General features: G+C 49.0%; 1 protein-coding gene and 1 non-coding gene across 2 annotated transcripts; both read right to left on the reverse strand.

Moving 5' to 3' along the window:
* Positions 1-6,028: 6,028 nt before the first annotated feature.
* EI90DRAFT_2902211 (peptidase S8/S53 domain-containing protein) lies at positions 6,029-6,771 on the reverse strand (the record flags this gene model as incomplete). Its single annotated transcript, XM_039054084.1, has 2 exons — positions 6,029-6,619; positions 6,682-6,771. Coding segments are annotated over 2 exons (681 nt in total), but the record flags the coding sequence as incomplete, so codon positions are not given.
* Positions 6,772-20,942: 14,171 nt separating this feature from the next.
* On the reverse strand, positions 20,943-21,016 carry EI90DRAFT_t9. Its single transcript has one exon. It is a non-coding gene; the product is annotated as a tRNA-Ala (tRNA).
* Positions 21,017-21,371: the final 355 nt, after the last annotated feature.

Raw genomic sequence — 21,371 nt, forward strand, 5'->3', positions numbered from 1 at the left:
TGTGGGCATTCTCGCGCAAGATGACCCGGGGTGTTACAATTGTAGCACCGTCTCTGGTCAGTCCTCGACCTGTCAAGATCCATCGGCTGGGGGCCCGTCCCTGGTGTAGGACAGGCTGCTGGGGTGGGGGGTGGAGGTGCGGGAGCAGGTCGTGGGGGGGTCTGTGCAGGTCAGGCCTGGGATGGGGTCGCAGTCAGTGGAGGTCGAGCTGGCAGGAATGGGGGTCTAGGTGGGGGTGCACATGGTTGGGTGGCTTGGAAACGTCGCCACTGGTTGTCCAGAAGCGTGGCTTCGCGGTTCCACTCAGTCCAAGTGGTGGGCATGGGGCGGAGGCGGTATATACTCTCCCTGAGCCACAAGTTAATCGCTTGCTCAAACCGGTCGACCAGCCCGACATTGCCTAGCCTTGAGGCGGGTCCCAATATCTCGAACTCCTGGATGACCTTATCCACGGAGTCAGTCCCTTGGCGGATGGCTGCCAACTTCTGCCGAGCTGTGGCCTCCTGGTTCGGGTCTTGAAACATGGCATCGAGTTCCATGTTGAACTCGTCCATGGTTATGGTGGGGGAGCTGGCTGTCAACAGGGTGATCGTCCGTTGTGTCGCCCACGCCCCTGCGGGTCCTCCCTTCATGTAGGAGAGGACGAGGGGGATCTGGGATAGTTCGGTAGGGAACTCGGCTGCGTGGACATGGAAGTAGATCCCGCACTCGGCTTTGAAACGATCAAGGTCTTCACTGGCTCCCGAGAAGGGAGTGGGGGCAGCGACCTTCGGTGGTTTGGGTCTGGGCGCGAGTGTGGGTACAGGCGCGGGTGCAGGGGCGGGTGCGGGTGCAGGTGCGGGTGGGGGGTGGTTGCGGGTTTGGCTCTCCACAATGGCTTGGAGCTCCTGGAAGCGGGCCAGCAGGTCATCATACTGTTCTTCTGACACCATGGCTGGGGAGATGGGGGAGGCAGGGGAGATAAGGTTAAAACCTTCTTCTGCTGTCAGGGACGCGTCCAGGGTCGAGAGGGCCCAGGGGTAATGTCCGGCACTGAGGCCGTCGCAGGGTGTGGAGCGGGCGTGCATACTGGCGGGCCCGATCCAGGACAGTGGTCCCTGGCCACTCAGACTGAAGTGGAGAATGTGTTATTATTATTAAAGGGGAAAACTATACTACTTACCTGAAGTGGAGAATGTGAGAAGGTTACTTCTTCGGTTCCCACTTCAGGTACATTTATGTACATGCGGCTTGAGTCACATGACGGGTGCCACGTCATCCTCGGAGGCAGCCGCAGGCATCCGGGTGTCCCTGTGGGGGATCCCGAGAGCGTCTGCTGCATGCGCGCATGCTGGGCACAGCGGGAAGCCATCCGGGGTGTGTGGGCCGGACGGGTCAATAGTACATCGATACAAAGGAAGGTGGTCCATGTAGATAGAAAGAAATAAACAGGAAGAGGAAGATGAGAAGAATGAAATAAAGAAAGGGGAAAGAAGAGGGAAAAGAAAGGGGAGGAGAGGGAGGAAGGAGGGGGGAGGGGGATAGACAGCGGGGAGCGGGTGTGGTGTGGCTGGGTGGGTCCGGGTGGACCCGGGTCAGGCGGGTGTGCCCTGACAACATGGCCGTACCTGCATTCGTGGTCAATGTCAGAGACCAGGTTGAGACAAGGGAAAGTCTCCATGGTGGAAGGCTTCGGCCTCAGCGACTTATGCCAGGAGCGCTGTGCCAAGTAACACGTCCATGCCCTAACTTACTAACTGGCAACCAGAACTGAAGGGGGGTAAACTCTAGTCGATTTTATTACTGAAGTGTAACCTATGTACAAGTTGGATATATATATAGTTACAGCGAAGATGGGTCCACAAATGGCGGAGCCGAGCCGAGCGGAACTAACGGGGTTAAACATTAGCCGACTGAATATTACCGACAAGTTGGGTTACGGGGTTAACAGAAAGGCAGGCGATAACCCAGAAATGGAAAGGAGGGATAGGCCCGAAGGTGGGCTCTGCAGGGCAGGCGAGTGTATTGCCCAGCAGAGGCGGGAGTGCGCTAGCGGACGTCGGAGCTGTCCGGAAGTCTTTGGGGCTCCATACTTAGGGAGGCGTAGGTAATAAATTGAAAGGAGGGGGTGGTGACCATCGAGGGGTACTGAGGGGATTGCAGAATACGGAAGCCCTGAGGTTAGTGAAGAAGGAGCAGAGGTAGACTGGAGGGATCGGAGGGATCGGAAGTTGATGGCTGGGGATGGATATGACAGTCAATCTGGCTGCACCTCCTCTCCAGGCCCCATATCCAGCACCACCTTCTTACCATCACAGAAACATGCCACCTTCTGTCAGGGCACACCCCGCCTGACCCCGCGCCGCGCCGCCCTACTCCGCTTCCCCGCTATCACCCTTTGTCTCTTCTTTCCCCTTTTCCTTCTTTCTTTCTATTTCCTTCTATGGTCGACTTCCCCTTCTCTATGTATTACTAACACACCTAACCCCGCTCCCCCGATCGCCGTGCCCACCGCGCACATTCCCGCTCACAGAGCGGCACACCTCCGGGATCTCCCACGGAGATACCCAAGGGAGTGCGGCTGTGTGCGGGGATGACGTGGCTCCTCCCACGTGACCCTGACCGCATGTATATAATAGCACCTGGGGTGGGAACAGAAGAAGCAGCCTTCTTCTCAACTTCCCACTTCAGGTAAGTACTGTAGCTTCCCCCTTTTTAATGATAACCAACTTCCCACTTCAGTGGTTGGGGACGCTCACCCCGCAACGGGACCGTCGCTACGCATAGCCGACACCTGTCCCATCGAGTCCCTCACGCTGGGACCTCGCCGCTTTCGGAGCTGTCCCTGACACCTTCCTACATGTCCTCATTGCGTCCACGTGATGATCCTTATGATGATCCTTCCAGTTGGCACCATTCACGATCTAGGAGCTGTTCCCCACATCAAGACGATCGTCAACGGCGTGCCTCTCATCCATCCCAACACAGTTGGTAGAGACTGGGGGGTGATGTTATAGGAATGGAGTCTCCCATGACCGTGTTGACTGAGCATCAACCACAGCAGGTTGTCAGGGGATGGTCCCCGGGTCCCCATGACCCCTCTCTATGGCCCACAGCCTAACCTGTGAACAGCCCTGTCCAGGGCACAACTCTACTGTGGGTAAGAAAGTGATATAAAAAAAGGGGCAAGTAGATACACTTGCCTACTGTGGTGTCAGGGCACGCCCTGACATGCCCCACCCGACGCCCGCTCCACTTCCCCACTCTGCACTGCACCTTCTTCCTTTCCTCTTTCTTCCTTCTTTCTTTCTCTCTTTCTCTCTCTTACATGGACCACCTTTCCTGCTGCTCAATGTATGTATCACCGGCATGCATGCCCATTCCCCCTCCTGTATCTTACCATCCCCATATCGCCGTCACCGCCACCACGCTCACCTCGCACCTACAACAGACCCTCTCGGGATCTCCTGCAGAGACACCTGGAGAGCCATGGCTGTGTGCAAGGGTGATGTAATCGACCCCGCATGTATATAATAACAGCTGGAGTGGGAACCAAAGAAGTAGCCTTCTTCTCACATTCCCACTTCAGGCAAGTAGTGTAGTCCTCCCCTTTAATGATAACTCACATTCCCACTTCAGACTAAGTGGTTGGGGATGCTCACCCCACGATGGGATCACCACTACATATAGCCGCTATTCGTCCCACCGAGTCCCACATGCTGGGACCTTGCCACTTTCAGAGCTGTCCCTGACATGTGGGTAAGAAAGTGAGAAGAAGGTTAACTTCTCACTTTCCCACAGTGGCCCAATATGGCGAAAACTTCCGGGGATACCCGGAAGTCACATGAAGGATAGGAACCGGGCCCAGAGCATGCAGTGTGCAGAGCATGTGGGGTGGAAGCGCACATCCAGGTCCGGCTAGTCAGGGTGTGTTCCATGGCAACACTGTGGGAAACAGTCTGGACACCCCTCCAGACAGTGGCCAGCTGTCATGGCCCCACAAAGTCCCTGCCTTTCTACCACTTCTATCATCTGCACCCCCATTCTTGCACCCATTATTTGTGCCTGTTAATCGCACTGTTGTCCATCACTTAGCAGCGCCGATAGTGGTTCCTGTCTACGGCCCCATAGTGTCAGGGCACATACCCTGACTTAGCCCGTGTCCGGACCCGCTCCACTTCCCGCGCACTTCCTGCACCGCACACTCTGCATGCCGCATGATCCGACCCCGGATCCCACCTCATGTGACTTCCGGGTATCCCCGGAAGTTTTCGCCATATTGGGCCACTGTGGGAAAGTGAGAAGTTAACCTTCTTCTCACTTTCTTACCCACAGTAGAGTTATTGCCCTGTCCAGGGCTGTTCACAGATTAGGCTGTGGGCTATAGAGAGAGGGGTCATGGGGACCCAGGATCCGTCCCCTGACACATAGCGGCACCTCCTTCTTTCTCCTGCCACCACTTGAGTTCCTCAGCCATTCAGCCGACACCATTTTATTCTTATTCATTCGCTTAACTTACTAGCAGTTGATATTGTCGCCACTGATCCGCTCCTTATTGACATTTGGTTTATTCCTTTATTGACACTTGGTTATTCCTTTATTGACATTTGATTTATTCATATATTGACATTCTGATCCGCCACCATATTGGCGCCTAGATTGTTGGCCTATTCATTCTGCCTCCCAACTTCGCTGTCCTCTGTTCCATTCATTTCTTCTGTTCCATTTCCCTGGTCCTTGTCGCTCTTTTAGTTTTGTCGCACTTACCATTCCGCTCCTGTCCCATGCCGGACCGACCGGCCCCTTCTCTGTTCTCCTTTTGTACTTATACTTGTAGTTTACTGTCAATGTACCTCAGTTCAAATATCGACTAGAAATCCCCCCAAAGTACTCTCGTCTTAAGTTTGCCTCTAAGTTTCATCCCCACCTGAGTAATGTTGCCGCAAGGTCCTCCCGCTACCCTGAAATACAGGACAGCCTAGAATGTGTGGCACAACGCTCCAGCTGAGTCGTTGAAGCCAAAGTCCCACCTCCCAAGATGCCTTGCAATGGAGTTGCACATTAGCTAAGTGACCACTCATGCCGCTGCACTCTGCTCCGCTTCCCACGATCACCTCGAATACCGTTTCTGACACCAGCACTGTGCACAGACATGAGGTGGACAGCCACACTAACCCAAAGACTCACATCCAAAAAAGTATTTTGTTCCTCAATGATTTATTGGTCAATTCAATCTCAAAATATATATTCTGGAAGCTATTCAAAGGGGCTATCCATCTGTATAAAGTGCATTGAGACTGTGGGAAACAGTGCTGACACCCCTTCAGACAGTGGCCAGCATTGTGCACAGACAGTTGAGCAGCCTGAGGATTGTCATGGGAAATCAGATTCAATTGTGGCATTATGTTTTGAATGTCTACCCTGAATAAGATAAATTTGATTGAATTATAGAATCATCCCAGGACATCCACTAGTAAATACCCCCATTAGATGGCTGACTAGGCTGGTTCATAAAACTATTTTTCCACATTATTGCGAATTTCTCAGATTTTATTTGATACAGGAAACCTTGTTTTTGTTTTTATGTGGTTTTATTTGCTGTTTTTCTTCATTTTCTGGACCATCTTTTAATCTCTAGACTTGAAAGCTCCTGTGGATGTTCAGCTCATTGACTCTGTTCTTCAGTATTTTTCTGATATTTTATTTTAATTCATTTTGCTGAGTTATGATTTTATTACTGTTTTTATTTCTCGTCCGTGAGGTTGTATGATTTTTATCTAATTTTCCGAGATGATTTCTGGTTGTTTTAGTGTTGTAATTTTTGCATTCCTACAGTGCTTAACTACATCGCTAGTTTCTCCCACAACAAAATGAATTACAAACACATAAACAACTGAGTACAAGAAGTGGGTAGGAAAAGGGGAAAGTTTGAAAAGGCAGGTCCTGCAGAATGTATGTCTACTTCAATTTCAATGGGATGAAGTCACCAACTGACTACCCCCAAGTTTGTGGTGTCCTTAGGTGGATTCCGAACTCATGCAATGGCATGTCACTCCATGTTCTTGGTTAGGGCATCAGGACTTTGAGCATGTTGACCTAACTCGATGGCTAACACCCCCACAACCCCTGCAGCTGACACGTCAGTACTGCTCAGCTCTATTGAATCGGTCTCGCTATTGGTCCAGGCACTTTTAACCCTGACACCCAGGTAGAAAGCAGTGATGGCATGTCCCCAGTTGGAGAAGGTTGCGACATTGCCATCGTTGTCAATAGCATCAATGGTGTCAACTCCAGCAAGACGTTGAGGACTGAAATCTCCTGCATTCATGCTTTGATCCCCTGCACCTATTACAATGTGCAACCCATGGTTTATGAGAGATTGGATGACTTGGTCCAAGTAATTGTCCCCAACTAAGCCGGCAGATAGTACAATGATGGAAGGGCGTTCACGAAAGCCGGATTGTTGAAAAGCCCAGCTGAGGCTTCTGAGCAGGTTGGATAGATATCCCACACCACCATCGTCACAAGTCTTGACCAAAATAACCTTGGCACCAGTTGCTGGGCCATACCCTAGCCCCACTGCCTGTGTGGCAACATATGTGTCATGACCGTTATAACCATCCTTATATGGACCAAAAATCTGCATACACAAATAGGTATGAGTGAACATATATGACACAGAGTGTGTAAAGAGATATGCACCTTACCGGGAATGACCTGATTCATACCAAAGCAGCTGTGCCGACGGTCAACGCCAGCACCTAGGATATAAATATCCACTCCACTTCCATCACATCTTTTGACCAGGTTATCCCCTATTTTAGCTGCAACATCGTTGCACTCTGTCACGTCCCTCTCATTCACTTCGTGGAGGCCATGGCCAATGAAAGTTATTGTTGATGAGCGACACTTGATCTCGGAGCTGGACTATAAGCGGGAAGCTCAGTCTCAGCTAATATGCGTGAAGAACTAATATATTACCTATAAGTGGGAAGCTGAAGGTAATGTACATATTGTAAGTTACAATAGTAAAGGAAATAGTAATAAAGGAATGTAACTAACCTCAGTCTCAGCTAATATGCGTGAAGAACTGAGGGAAAAGGAAATGAATTCAAATGAATGAATGTATCCGTGGCCTGGCATGGGTTAGTCCGAAATATAAAAGAGGTGTTGTGACTATGTCAAAAACCCGGATCGAAGGGGGAAATGCGTGAGTCCGAATGCAGGTGGGGCTCAACTAGAGGGGGAATCCAAGAGCTCCGGTGGTGGACCGAAGCTTCTCCAGGAAGCCCGGTTCTGCTGGATGGTACAAGAGGCTCTAAGAGGGATGCGGCCTCAGCGACTCGGAGGGAGCGCTGTGCCTCCGTTACGTCTCAGTTAGTCCTTGTATTTCTTATGTCTGAGGTATCTTGTAGAACGGAACAGGATTCACTCAGAGGGACTTTGGGTAGCATTTTAGTCGAGATTAGAACTGAGGAGTTACAGGTTCTAATCTATGGGTATTTATAAAGGGGAGTGGAAAGGACTTAGCCAAAGTCCGAATGACAATGGGACGACACCGAAAGGTGCCGAATGATACTGAGAGGTACCGAAAGGTCCCGAACGATATCTTTTAAACAGGGAACCGAGGTGTCGGACCATAGAGGGCAGACCGGAAATGAATGGGAACGAGAAATGGGTAAGGGGGGGTTAGCCGACTGAATGGTAAGGAGAAAATAGTCATGCTAAGAGTGGAGGGTGACTAATAAGTGATGACGTGAGTGGGGCCACCGAAGGAAGCAGGTAACTCTGAAAGCGGAGTTGTGTATCCGAAGGATGTTGGGTGACTCAAATAGATGAAATGGGTGGAGAAATGGTTTAAGGGTGTGTCACGGGATGTCGGAGGTCCGTCGGGATATCGGAGCAAATCTGGAGTCTCTGAATGTTCCGACTTGGAACCGAGCTTCCGGGATGGGAGTGGCCAAGGCTCGGTGTGCCGCAACCAGACCGGAGCTGAGACAGTCAGGAGGGGAGGTGACTTGGGGAGTGGGGAGGCGTGGTGTAGGGGATGGTGAAATTGTTAGGAAGGTGTGATGTGGTGGGAGCGCACGGGGTCGGGATTCCGGGATATGACAGACTAAGTAGTCATGCTACTGCAGGAATGTGGCTGTATGAAAACTCGTCCGGCCTCCCATAGCACATAGTTCCTCCAACATGTTAGAAACCACCTCCGCCTAATGCAGGCATTTAGTGTAATGGTAACACACTCTTGGTACCTATGCAGGGTTCTGCAGTTCGACTCCCAGAATGTCCATATTTTAGCATTTAGGTTCCCAAGACCACGTGTACAAATTCCAACAGTTATGCCATCAGCTTAGCCTGTCGTGGTGCAATAATAACAAATTGAGAGAACGTTTTCTTGATCCCATTGCAGAAAACTACAAGGTAAACGGTTGAGAACTGAGGGAGATACAAGTGGTGGCCCATGCCAGCACATGTTTTGTGTGTGGGAAATAGTGTCCATGGCCTCATACAGGCTGTTTGACAACGTGTGCCAATAATATAAAGTATAGGGGACGTTTGTAGGCGTTCATTGAAACAGACCTGACGAAAAACAAACAAGACTTGACAAAGATACGAATGTACATGCTTTTTTGTTGTGAAAAATTGTGAAAAACCGTCCCACTGCCTCATACATCCTCATTCGCAATGTGCTCCAATAATACCAAATAACAAAAGAGTCAGTGAAAGCCTCTTTGCAAAATATGACGGGAAACGAATGCGAATTGACAGAGATACTTATGTATATGCTTTTTTTTGTGAAAAAAAATTCCACTGCCTCATAAACGCTGACTCGCAATGTGCGCCCATAATAACAAATAGCAAGGGCATTAGTACAAGCCCATTAAAAGAGACCCGACGAAGAGCGAATCATAATTGACAGAGATACTAATGTACATGGTCTATTTGTGGAAAAGTCGTGCTATTTCCTCATACACGCTGATTCACGACTTACACTAACAATACCAAATAGATAAAAAGTTGGCACGGGCCCATTGCAAAAAAATTTGACGAGAAACGGTCAAGAACTGACAGAGATACAAATCCAGTGTCAGTTCTGCGCATGATCTGTGCGTGGGAAACCAGCTCCAGCGCTTCACAGATGTCTTAAAAATATGTAAAAATACCTAATACTTGCGCTAATAATATATCAAATGGTACGTAAAGTTATAGAACATTTGGTGCTGTATTAAGCGAGATATAAGATTAATGCCATACAGTTTGTGTGTGGGAAATGAGCAAAATCGCCATAATCTCCTCGGGATCGCCGAACGATGAGTTGGAACAATGATACGAAGTGTAGAAGACATTGAGACGCGTCCATAAAAAAAAACCCGAGGAGAAACGGATGAGAATTGACAGAGATATGATAGGTTTATGTGTAAATCACCTGTATATGTTCAGGAAATCCACATAAGCGAATGAGTTTCACCTCCCACAACTTTTGCACACACAGACATTTGCACAAAAGTACTAATACCCCCACTCAAAACCAGCACCTCCCTCCCATGGGAGCAACTCTTTTTTGTTCCCATGTGACTTTGGCATACAAAATAGATAAAATAGGTAGATAAATAGATAGCTAAATAAGTAGCTAAATAAGTAGCTAAATGGGTTCAAGTAGTAATGTCTTGCTGTATCAGTCATTTTTTATTGTTTTCATTAATGGGTGTGGACCAATAGTAGTAGCAATACTTTTGTATTAGTCACTTTTCAGTTATGCTTTTCCTATTACAATGTACAGTAAATACATAGATAAATATGGATTAAATTAGTATTAAAATCTGGAGATTCCAAACATGGGTAAAGGTTTTAAGGTAAAAATTCGAAAAAAAATTCATGGCAACATGGAACAACATGAAGTAAAATGTCAGGGCCCGGCCTGGGACCCGGAAGTACTCTTATGCTATGTGGGCACTCTATGCGGGCACTAAGTTGAGAAGAAGGGTAACCTTCTCAACTCCCTGCATGGCGCCCATAAAAGGAAAGACTGTACAGTTCCCCAGTTGAGTGGTGTGACTATGGGGAGGGTCCGGGTGGCAGTACTCAGAGGGCATGGGAACATTCTGGGCGAGCAGCTCGCCCAGAACTGTGGCAGTGTCTGGAGGTCTTCTCACACTTCCGTGCTCACACAAGTGTACAGGGCAGTGAAACAACAACTGGTAGAGAAGGGGAGGAGGTGGTGTGGGGTCAGGGCTTGGGTGCTGGGCCCTGACATAAAAACATCCAGAAATAAAATCAAGATGTTCCATATAATAAAATCTGAAAAATTTGCCACAATGTGGGACATATCTTTTGCAGTTTTGCTGAGTTTCTTCCCCCCTCACTACTTTGTACTTTTTTTTTTGTCTTCCATGTACCAATGAAAATGTTTTCAGAGCTGTGCAGGGGACACGTGCAACGCACGCACTCTAGTAGTAGACAGGAAAATGGAAAAGATAATTGAATATTAAGGGAATTAGGGTGGAGGTGGGGGAATGGCCAATGTTTCTCAATGATTTCAAGCATTATACTCTGCCATGTGTCAGGGCACATACCCTGACTTAGCCCGGACCCGGACCCGCATCCGGACCCGCTCCACTTCCCGCGCATGCTTCCTGCACTGCATGATCCATGCACCACATGCTCCGGTCCCTGGATCCTACCTTCATGTGACTTCCGGGTATCCCCGGAAGTTTTCGCCATATTGGGCCACTGTGGGAAAGTGAGAAGTTAACCTTCTTCTCACTTTCTTACCCACAGTAGGTTGTGCCTTAGGATAGGCTGTTTACACACAGGGCTGTGGGCTATAGAGAGAGGGGTCTGTTAAAGAAATGGGTTAAGGGCAATCCATTTCTTTCCGTCCTTATAGACGACTTAGAATCGTCCACCTCATGTATGTAGGGCGGTTTAGTCGTGTAATTAGAATTGTCCGATGGCTGTGGAGCTTTTGACAGAAAGCTGAGGCCTCGCGGTGAACGGGAGTCTGTTACGACGGATACTTGGCACTCATTACGTGAGTGTACCGTGCGTGGGTGTATAGGATCACAGGTTGAGAGAATGTCCAGAGCGGGACTAGTCGAGGACATAGGGCTAGCAGGTACTTGGCGCTCGAGGGAGCGTACCGGTAGCAAGTGAGATAATGACTCCTTGAGGGAGCTTCCTGAGAATAGGTTGACAGGTACTTGGCACCCAATTGGGTGTACCGGCAACGAGTGATGTTCTAGCTCCTTGAGGGAGCTGCCAGAGGCTGGGTTGACGGATACTTGGCACCCAGATGGGCGTACTGGCAACAAGGTATGAGACCATTCATCTGGCGGACGGTCTGTATATGTGTCAACGGGTACTTGGCGCTCGTAAGAGCATACCGGTGACGGAGGGGTTAGTCGATCGTAGGTCGAACGACATGTGGTGGGTTCGACAGCTATTTGGCACTCGCGAGAGCGTACCGGCGACGAAGGGAATGGGCTTGTATCGAATACCCATCCGTCCGTAGAATTAACCAGATGCTCACCGTAAGGTGAGACAGACGTGAGTCGTAACAAAAGGTGATTGTGCATACCTGAGTTGAGTCACGCGCGAACTCGATGATCCGTGGCTAGAGTCGTCAACCTCGGCAGGGATGACCCATATAGATGGTGACCGAGACATACACAATCTTACACAGACGATACAGTGTTGGCACAAGGAGGTTTACAGTTGTTGCACAGAAGAGGATGGTGTGTTATTCGTTCGGTTCCGTCTTTTCGGCTGTTGCCATACATAAACGTGACGCTAACTATTGAATAAGAAATGATCGCAAGAAATCTCGCGAAATAGAATAAATATTCCGGCCAGCACCAAAACCCGATAAGGGAAAGCTTAGCGCAGAGTGAACGTGTAAGAAAGGGGGGTAGCGGGGAGAAGGTAACAAAGAGAAGGGAGGATATGGAGAAGGAGGGCCCGCCATGGTGGACGTTCAGTCGACACGGTCACAAGAGACTCCATTCCTATAACAGGGTCCATCCCCTGACACCATGGTGCTTTCAAGGGGATTTTTAATGCTTATAAAGATTTTGGGGATTTTACAAGCCATTGTAGATAACCATATCCAGTATGCACCTACTATGGGTAGCTTGCAAGGCTGGCATCTCTGTCAAATCTCCACTGATTTGGAAAATCCATCACTTACAAGTACATACAAGCTCTGGCTAACATTCTGTAAGGAAATGTATAACCTTATAGCTAGGTATCAGAATGAAGAACACACATGTTATGTCGCATGTAAGCATATATATTACCACATTCAAGTTTTAACATGTGTTGTCATGAATATTCACTGAACATGGATTGCATGGGAAAAGGGAAAAAGTCGACATTCAGAGTCTCTCAGGAGCCTTAAAAATATGGAAAAATATCCTGAATGCCCGTGGAGAATATTCTTCTTATAGTACCAAGTTTGAGAGAAATTGATGGCATTTTTGTCAATATATTTGCAAGTTATGCCGATTGATGGCAACACAATGAATAAAGTTGACGATCTCCACAACGGCTGAACCAAATCTCTCCGCTACAGACTAGTTCGACCCATTTTGATAACAGCTTTCCAATGATACAAAATATGTGTAAATCGACGAAGAAGGGGAGAAATGGGGGAAATACTGCTGGAGCAGCCTGATATGAAAGAAGGTCGACGCGAAACCAAACCGTCCCTTTCCATGCCTTTTTTTGAGCCACACTAACTTCTCCTCTCCTCCAGCTTTCCAACGAGCTCAATTTTATTCAAATTGGCCCAGTGGTTCTTGAGGTACCACCATTGACAGGTGCTGTCAAGTCCACATGAGATTCAGCATGGTGTTGAATCAGAACCTCTACTAATATTTGTCCATTCAGCACGAAAGTGGGCATGGTAGGAGAGCCAATCGTGCTCTATCGATCGAGCATAAGAACGTTGGGGATAAATGCATAGTTGTGGAGACTGTTGAGTAAGAAGTTGAAAGTTATGCTGTGCATGAGAATCCTGCTTAGGAACTGAAAATGGTTTCAGAAAAATAGAAAGAAAATTGGAAAGAACAAGTAATGTGGGCCGTAAATGGATGTGCAAATGGAGGCAAGACTGGGCCTGTGCGCTGTGTGGGCTACAGTGTAAAATCCATAAGAATAGTTATTTTGTGGTGTATGAACCTTTCCCTGTGAAAACAAACAGAAATATATGCTATGGTAGCTTCAAGAACATTCCAATTGGGTTTAAGAAATGGAAAACACTAATAAAAGAAATTGAAAAAGACAGAACAATAAGAAAGTTGCCTGGAAACCCAAACTTGTGTTGGAAGCCTCAACCGCTCCCCATAACCATAACCGTTCTAACTTTACACCATTCAACTATACTAAACCTTAGCTTTCCAACGCAGTTGGTCTCATTCCAAATGGTGGAGAAATGAGCAAGATAGTATGGGAGGAGCGGGGAATACATTGTGCATTTCCCCTATCTCACTGAACAGTAGTCCAAATGTCCTGAAAGTTTGTGCACTACAATACATGTCCTCAAAGTAAGCTTGACATATTTTCTCGTATTTTTTTGACATCTGAGAGGCACTGAACTTTGACCTTGCATGTCATTTCCCACACACACCACTCCCATGCGGTGTTGAGTGAACCGAGAATCACACATTTCTCCATCAGTTCTCAACCATTTGCCATCGGGATTTTTACGATAAATTTCTCTCAATCGCCTCTCTATTTCGTATTATTACTCCAACTCATGATTCTGCATGCACACAGCTCCAGAAGTGGATTGTGAATTAAGGAAATCGTTACTTGAACATTTGAATTGAAAGTGAATTGTCAGGACGTCTCAGGACATCCTAGGATGTTCCCATACCACCCCTATACACTTTGAAGCATTTAAATTGTATTTACTGGATATGTTTGTGCACAAAGCAATGCTCCATGCCCTCCTGGGAGTGCCCTGGAGTACCTGGCCAACTCTGGAGGAAATGAGCTGTTCCTGGACCAGCCAATCTCCTCCTGATTCTCCCAGTGCTCTCCATACTCCAGAGCACTCAGGAGCATAATGTCAGGGCACACCCACCTGACCCGGGTCCACCCGGACCCACCCAGCCACACCACACCCGCTCCCCACTGTCCATCCCTCTCCTTCCCCCCTCCTCCCTCTCTCCCTCTTTCTTCTCTCTCTCTTTCTTCTCCTTTCTTTATTTCATTCTTCCCATCTTTCTCTTTCTGCTTATTCCTTCTATCTACATGGACCACTTTCCTCTGTATCAATGTACCATTGACCCGTCCAGCCCACACACCCTGGACGGCTTCCTGCTGTGCCCAGCACATGCGCACACCGCAGACGCTCTCGGGATCCCCCACAGGGACACCTGGATGGCCGTGGCTGTTAGAACTGGGCGAGGGCGGACAATTCCGGAGGGGAACCGGAGACTTAGCAAGGAGGGACCTTGGCCTCAGCGACTCAAGCGGAGCGCTGTGCCATTGCTGTTTGTCCATTTGGTCCTCATAGGAGGCGAGCAGGAAGTCTCTAGGGGGCATTTCAGGTCGATTTTAGACTAAGGTCTAAAACGAGTATGTACAGGCACCAATATATATAATGGGAGGGCGAAAGCACAAGGAAACAAAGGGGATCCGAATCAGAATGAAGGCATCCGAACGGGAACAAAGGGAAGACCGAAGCGGAGCGGTACCGAAGGTCATAAGGCAGAACCTGTGGTACGTCCGAAAGGAGGTAAGGAGGGCAAGGCCCAGAGGGGCAGGAGGATGAGGGGAAGTGGGGATGATGACTAACTGGCTAGAATGGGAAGAAGCAGCAGTCCAAATAGGGATGAGGGGAAAATGCGAGAGATACATTACAAGCGGCGAAAGTGCCGAAGGTGATCCATGGAGCTCGGAGGTTGCGGAGCTTATGGAGGTTACAGAGGCAGGGTTGAAAGTCCGAGGGATATTGGCAATGGTGTTTACATAGTATGAGGTCACCAATGCAATGGACTAAGGCCGAGGTGGAGTCAAAGTCCGAGGTAGGAGATATGATGGAGTCTCGGAGCAAAGGTACGAGCGGTGTCCGAGTATGAGGTATGGGACAGCGGCGGAAGGTTGTAACTTGGCGGGGGGTCGACGGAAGAGGGCCAGAGGGGAGAGAGAGGAAGGAGGAAGGAAAGGTGTCAGGTCCAAAGGTGAGTATCGGAGCAGACGGGAGAAGAGTAGGAGGGTGACGGAAGGGTGGAGGTGTTGTGGGGAGGAAGCGGAGGAGTGGGAGGAGGAGTAGGAGGAGGGTGGTGTTCGGTCCGAGGTGAGTATCGGAGCGGATGGAGATAGGACAGGAGAGGGACAGAGGAGTGGAGGTGGCATGGGGGGGTGAGAGGAGGTGTGGTGTCAGGACCGAAGGTGAATATTGGAACGGACAGTGGAAGGGTAGGAGAAGGACGGGAGGGTGGAGGTGGCATGAGGGGTGAGGGGAGGTGTGGTGTCAGGTCCGAAGGTGAATATCGGAACGGACAGCAGTAGGGTAGGACTCTGGAAGTCGGTTTGGAGTTCCAGGAGCCCGGAGCGGAGGTTGGGATTACATGGATATGACAGCGGCTGTCTCCGAGGATGATGTGGCACTCGTCATATGACTCAAGCCACATGTACATAAATGTACCTGAAGTGGGAACCGAAGAAGTAACCTTCTTCTCACATTCTCCACTTCAGTCTGAGTGGCCAGGGACTGCCGTCCCTTTCCGGACTTGCCAGTACGCACACCCGGTTCACACCCTGTGAGGGCCTCTCTGCCAGGCGATACATCCGGACCCCCTCTACCCCAGATGCGTCCCTGACACATAACAATTTTTTGCTGATGTTCTGAGAAGAGCAAGTGAAATTGGTGCCTGGGATGGCCTGCATCATCAGCTACAAGTTATCAACCTGGGTAAAAATGAGGACTATGAGTATATTGGGATATTAATTCCTACTGTACTAGAATTGTGGGGAGGTCGGATCAAGGAACTGATAATGGATTCAGCCTGTGAGCATACATTATATCCACTCTTTCGGACCCACCTGTTAACCTGGCTTGCCCAAAGGGAAATGTGCAACTGGCAACTGGGAATTATTTGTCTTACTGGGAGAAGTGCAAGGCTCAGGGCTGCCTCTTGGCTGGTGTTTTATGAGAGCGAAGTCCAAAAATCCAAAAAAAGGTGGCAAGGAACTCATGCTTACAACATGGCTATGTCACTTCCATGATAAGTGGGGAATAACAGCAAAGGTCACCCACTCGGACAAAGGCCGGAGTGAAATCAATGCCTTCACCCATGTCTTCCCAGATGCAAAATATCAACTATGCTTCTGGCATGTCTTAAGAGCAGTCAAACAACGTCTCTCAATCCTTCGGCATCAACCTGCTCCATATGATCCAACACAGGCTGTAGCTGAATTCCCATTTATACATAAGTCCAATATTCATGCCTCTTGTCATATCCGTGCATACCCGACCCCGACCCGACTTCCGGACCTCCACCCTCTTCACCTCCGGAGTCATAACCTACCGCTGCCGTTCCGATACTCACCTTCGGTCCTGGCAACACACCTCCTCCTTACCTCTCGCCACGCTCCTACTACTCCGCTCCCCCTTTACAACACCTCCACCCTCCCATTATCCTCCTACGCTTCCCCCGTCCGCTCCGATACTCACCTTCGGACCTGACTACTCTCCTCCGCCTGTCAGGGTTCAGCACCCTGCCTTAGGGTGCCCCGGACTCCCCACCTACTTTACCCCCTTTTATTCTTTGACTGTTGCCTTGTTGTTGCCTTTGTGTGTTGTGTACACGCGCGCACGGGATAGCGCGGGAACTTTCTGAGCGAGCAGCTCGCCCAGAATGTTCCCACGGGTCACAGCCACAGTTCTGGGCGAGCAGCTCGCCCAGAACGTTCCCACACTTACTGGGCACTGCCACCTGGATGTTCCCTCCGGGTCACACTATACAACTCTAGGAGCTGTATAGTTGTGGGCATGTGACCCATTCCTTTATATAGCAACCATGCGGGGAGATGAGACCTTTACCCTTCTTCTCATCTCATGCCCCGCATAGTGTGAGGACAGGCTAGATGGGGGTTGAGGTCAGGGAGCCTCCGAGTCCGAGGCCGGGCCCTGACACCGCCACCCTTCCGCCAAGTTACGACCTTCCACCGCTGTTCCGTACTTCGCACTCGGACATCGCTCGTACCTTACTCCGAGCCTCCGTCATAGTCCCTACCTCGGACTTTGACTCCACCTCGGCCTTAGTCCATTGCATTGGTGACCTCATACTACGTAAACACCATTGCCAATATTCCTCGGACTTCCAACCCCGCCTCCGTAACCTCCGTAAGCTCCGCAACCCCCGAGCTTTGCGGACCGCCTTCGGCGCTCTCGCCGCCTGTAATGTATTTCTCGCATTTTCCCTTCATCCCTATTTGGACTACTGCTTCTTTCTATTCTAGCCAGTTAGTCATCATCCCCACTTCCCCTCATCCTCCTGCCCCTCTGGGCCTCGCCCTCCCTACCTCCTTTCGGATGTATCACAGGTCTTGCCCTATGACCTTCGGTACCGCTCCGCTCCCCCTACCCTTTGTTCCCGTTCGGACGTCTTCGTTCCGATTCGGTCACCCTTTGTTCTCTTTGTGCTTTTGCCCCTTCCATTATATATATCGGCGCTTGTACATACTCGTTTTGGTTTAGTCCGAAATCGACCTGAAATGCCCCCTAGAGACTTCCTGCTCACCTACTGTGAAATTAAGGACCAAATGGACAAACAGCAATGGCACAGCGCTCCGCTTGAGTCGCTGAGGCCAAGGTCCCTCCATGCTAAGTCTCCGATTCCACTCCGGAGTCGTCCGTTTCCGCCCCATTCTAACACCTCTCAACCAATGGGATCAGCTCCCAGCACACATTGTATGTCCAGAATACCATATTCCGGTGCTAGCTGACATAGGAATATTGTCAGAGGCATGAAGCTGACATAAGAATTGTCCACTCATTCATACCTTGTATTTCCTTTAAACTCCAAGGCCAGTCCATCAGCATCGGAGCACTGTTACCAACAAAACCACTTGATGGCACCATATGCAAAGGGGATGTGGAAGGAGTTTCTGACAGTGAGGCCGACAACAATGATGATGTTGATGATGGTAACAGCGATGGCAAGGGTGGTATATCCTCACCCAGTGATGTCTGGAACTTGGTAACAAAGGCTCTCAATGAGATGCATGCAGGTCAGCAACATAACCGATATAAATTAATGATACTTACCTCAGTCCATAGCTAATGTGAATCCTGATGAGCTGGAGACTGAGGCAGCAGATGAAGAGGATGCACCTGACTGGGCATTTGACACAAATGAGAAATGGTCCACCGACCCTGACTACGAGTTTTTCCCTGCTGCCCATCATAAACAACTTCTCTGCATCCTAGCACAACATTTCTGTCGGCACCCATTCTTTCCTACTCGAAGTGGCACTCACCAGGATGCTTCCCAGATTTGCGAAGCATGTGTACGTGAGATGTACACCTTCTGCAGAAAGTGAGGGTTAGTTGATGTTTGGGGCTATATGTGGACATCATGGTACACACCTGCAATGTGGAAACTATGGGCATGGTCCAGTCTGAAGAAATTCATGTTGCTAGCGCTATAGACTTATGTCATGAATTCAACTAATGTAAACCAGGTGACTGGATGAATGACATAAAATGGACAAGCCTGGTATTGAACCCAGGACCTCTAGTGTGCATCCATACACTACTCGCCTGTTATGCCAGGGAGGTTACTCCATCCCTGATGGTTTATTCCAACACAGTTCCCCCTCTCTTCTTTCCCACCTTCGAACAACAATGACAGCAGAGAAACATTGGCAATATCTCAAATATATGCACCTTGGATTCATGCACTGACCCCGGCTTGACCAGACAATCTATACAATGATTGTGAGTGTAATTCCAGCGATAATCGAAAAATCGATTGACCTGGATGGTGGGTGGTACCTTGGCTGAGCACCACCATTAAGGACATTCCAAACCCAAGCAAAAAAATCATGGCTTACTCTTGCAGCTTGGCAGTCTGGTGGCATGGACTATGGGATGGATGTTGTGAGATGGGTGTGTAGATGTGGGGCCCAACAACTACAAGTGCAACATTTCTGCAAGCACTTAGTTCAGGCTGTTCAAGCAACAGGCCTGCTCCCATCTAACTTCTTTGAAACTCTCTCACAACGTTGCACCATGCTGATCTACAGACTTGCACATCTCCACACCAAGTCAGCAACTGATGGTGGAGGCTCTATTTCAGATGGTGATGACATTTGGATGGATGAACGGGGCCAGTTATTGAGAGGTGCATGGAGATTTCATGTGACCCATGACTCTTCTCTCATACCCATGACTGAGATGCTGACTAAGCACCAGCACTTGCCATCTCCTGAACATGGGAATCCTCTTAACAAGAAGGTAGGGATATCCCAAATATGAGAGACTGATTGTGTTTCTTTTGTTAACATGTAGCTTAAAATATCAATATCAGACATTCCATCATCAGAGGCTGATGTTGTAGGTTATGGATCAGACACTGACAAAGTATGATAGTCAATTTACTGTGAAAATTTGCTGACTTTATTTATTTCAAATCCAGACAGCCAACAAGGAAGAAGAAATACAGGGCTTCATGAAAAATCTTGAGTGCACACTGCAAATCCTCACAACCCAAACAACCCACAGCAACCCCAAATGGGCCAAGGCCATCACCTCAACACCACTATTCACTAGTGCAGCAAAGGTAATCAGGGAGTACATCAAAGTTGTGGACAGCCACGAAGCCCAACCTGGCCAAAGAGTACCAAAGAGCGAAGGGCATCCCCATACACACTCTACCACCAAGTCTGAGCTGGAAGGGTAGCGATAGCGTGTTGTCAGGGTATTCAGGTCAGCTGGCTCAACAAATTACTCTTTCTAAGTTTTCTCATACAACATCACTTTTGACTTAGAATGCAGTTGGGCTCCCAGAACTCCGAAACTGACTCCGGAGCCCTACTTCCCTTCCGTCACCTTCTCCTTGCTGACTCCCAAGAGGTTATCCCACCTCTGGCTCCGACACCACCTTTGGTCCAACTCTGGAACATTCCGGGTCCGACCTCAACCTTGACACCTTCCAGACAAGCATGCAACACCTATGCTCCTGACTCCGGACCTCCGCTCCGGAATCCCATTCATGTCTCCATCTCCAGAACCTCCAGTCTTAGCTCCAACCTCAGACTTTGACCCCACCTCTGGTTAGCTCATTCCATTTAATTACCTTTGCCAATATTCCAGAGTTTAACTTCCAAGTTCGGACTTTCCAGACTTACTTCAGACCTTGCAACTATTGGATTGTCCCATTCAATTCCGCTATACTCCCTCATTCCTATTTGGGCTGCTGCTTCCTTTCTATTCAGTCAGCTAGCCATTCCTGACTCCCATCCTCCTTCCTTCCTCCTTGGGCCTTGGCCCTTCACTCCTCCTTTGGGAAACACCATTGAGTGAAACCCTTGACCCTCAGTGTTGTTCCTCCTTCCAGCTCCCTTTGTCTCCTTTCAGAGTACCCTTGTTCCTTTTGATTCCAGACCCCTCCTTATATACAATGTACCTAGTAACTTGTAACCTCAGTCCAAAATCGACTTGATTCTCCCCTAAGAGACTTCCCCTCTGCTAGATCCGAAATTAGGGACCCCCAGGACAACCAGCAATGGCACAGCACTCCACATGAGTTGCTGAGGCCAAGGTCCTTCCACACTAAGTCTCTGATTCCATTCCGGAGTCATCCGAATCCGCTCGATCTAACACATCTACACTTTGAAGAGGGAGCTCGAGCAGAAAGAATACCTGAATGCCAACTCATCTTACTAGTGAGAACACCTTCAATCTGTTGGAATTTGCACGTGGTCTGTTAGGGAAACCTAAAAGTTGGACATACTGGGAATCGAACTCCAGTCTTCTGGATCGCGAACTCAGTGTGCACTGCCATTACACCATACACCCTGTTAGGCTGAGGTGGTTATTTCAACACACCCCCTTCACATTGGATTGACCATGTGATCCACATTTGACCCAAACCACCGGGGTTCCAACAACCCGTGAGCCATCACCCCCTGAATTTATATTCAGGCCGGACTTACTGCTAATCTCCTACATGTCCACATCATGTGGTCTGAAGCAGCTGGATTTGGGTCCTTAGTGCTCTGAGCTACACCCCCTGAAACTTTGTCAGGCCGGTGAAGGAGTGGAGCTGGATCACCTTATGTAACCAGTTTCCTACGTCCAATAATGATATTAGAGTTTGTGCTGATTTGCATACTGACCGTGTTTTGGTTGCCAAATATATAATTGTTCACTG

This window comes from Cantharellus anzutake (assembly GCF_015039405.1).
Source record: "Cantharellus anzutake strain C23 chromosome Unknown EI90scaffold_1, whole genome shotgun sequence".
NCBI lineage: Eukaryota > Fungi > Basidiomycota > Agaricomycetes > Cantharellales > Hydnaceae > Cantharellus > Cantharellus anzutake.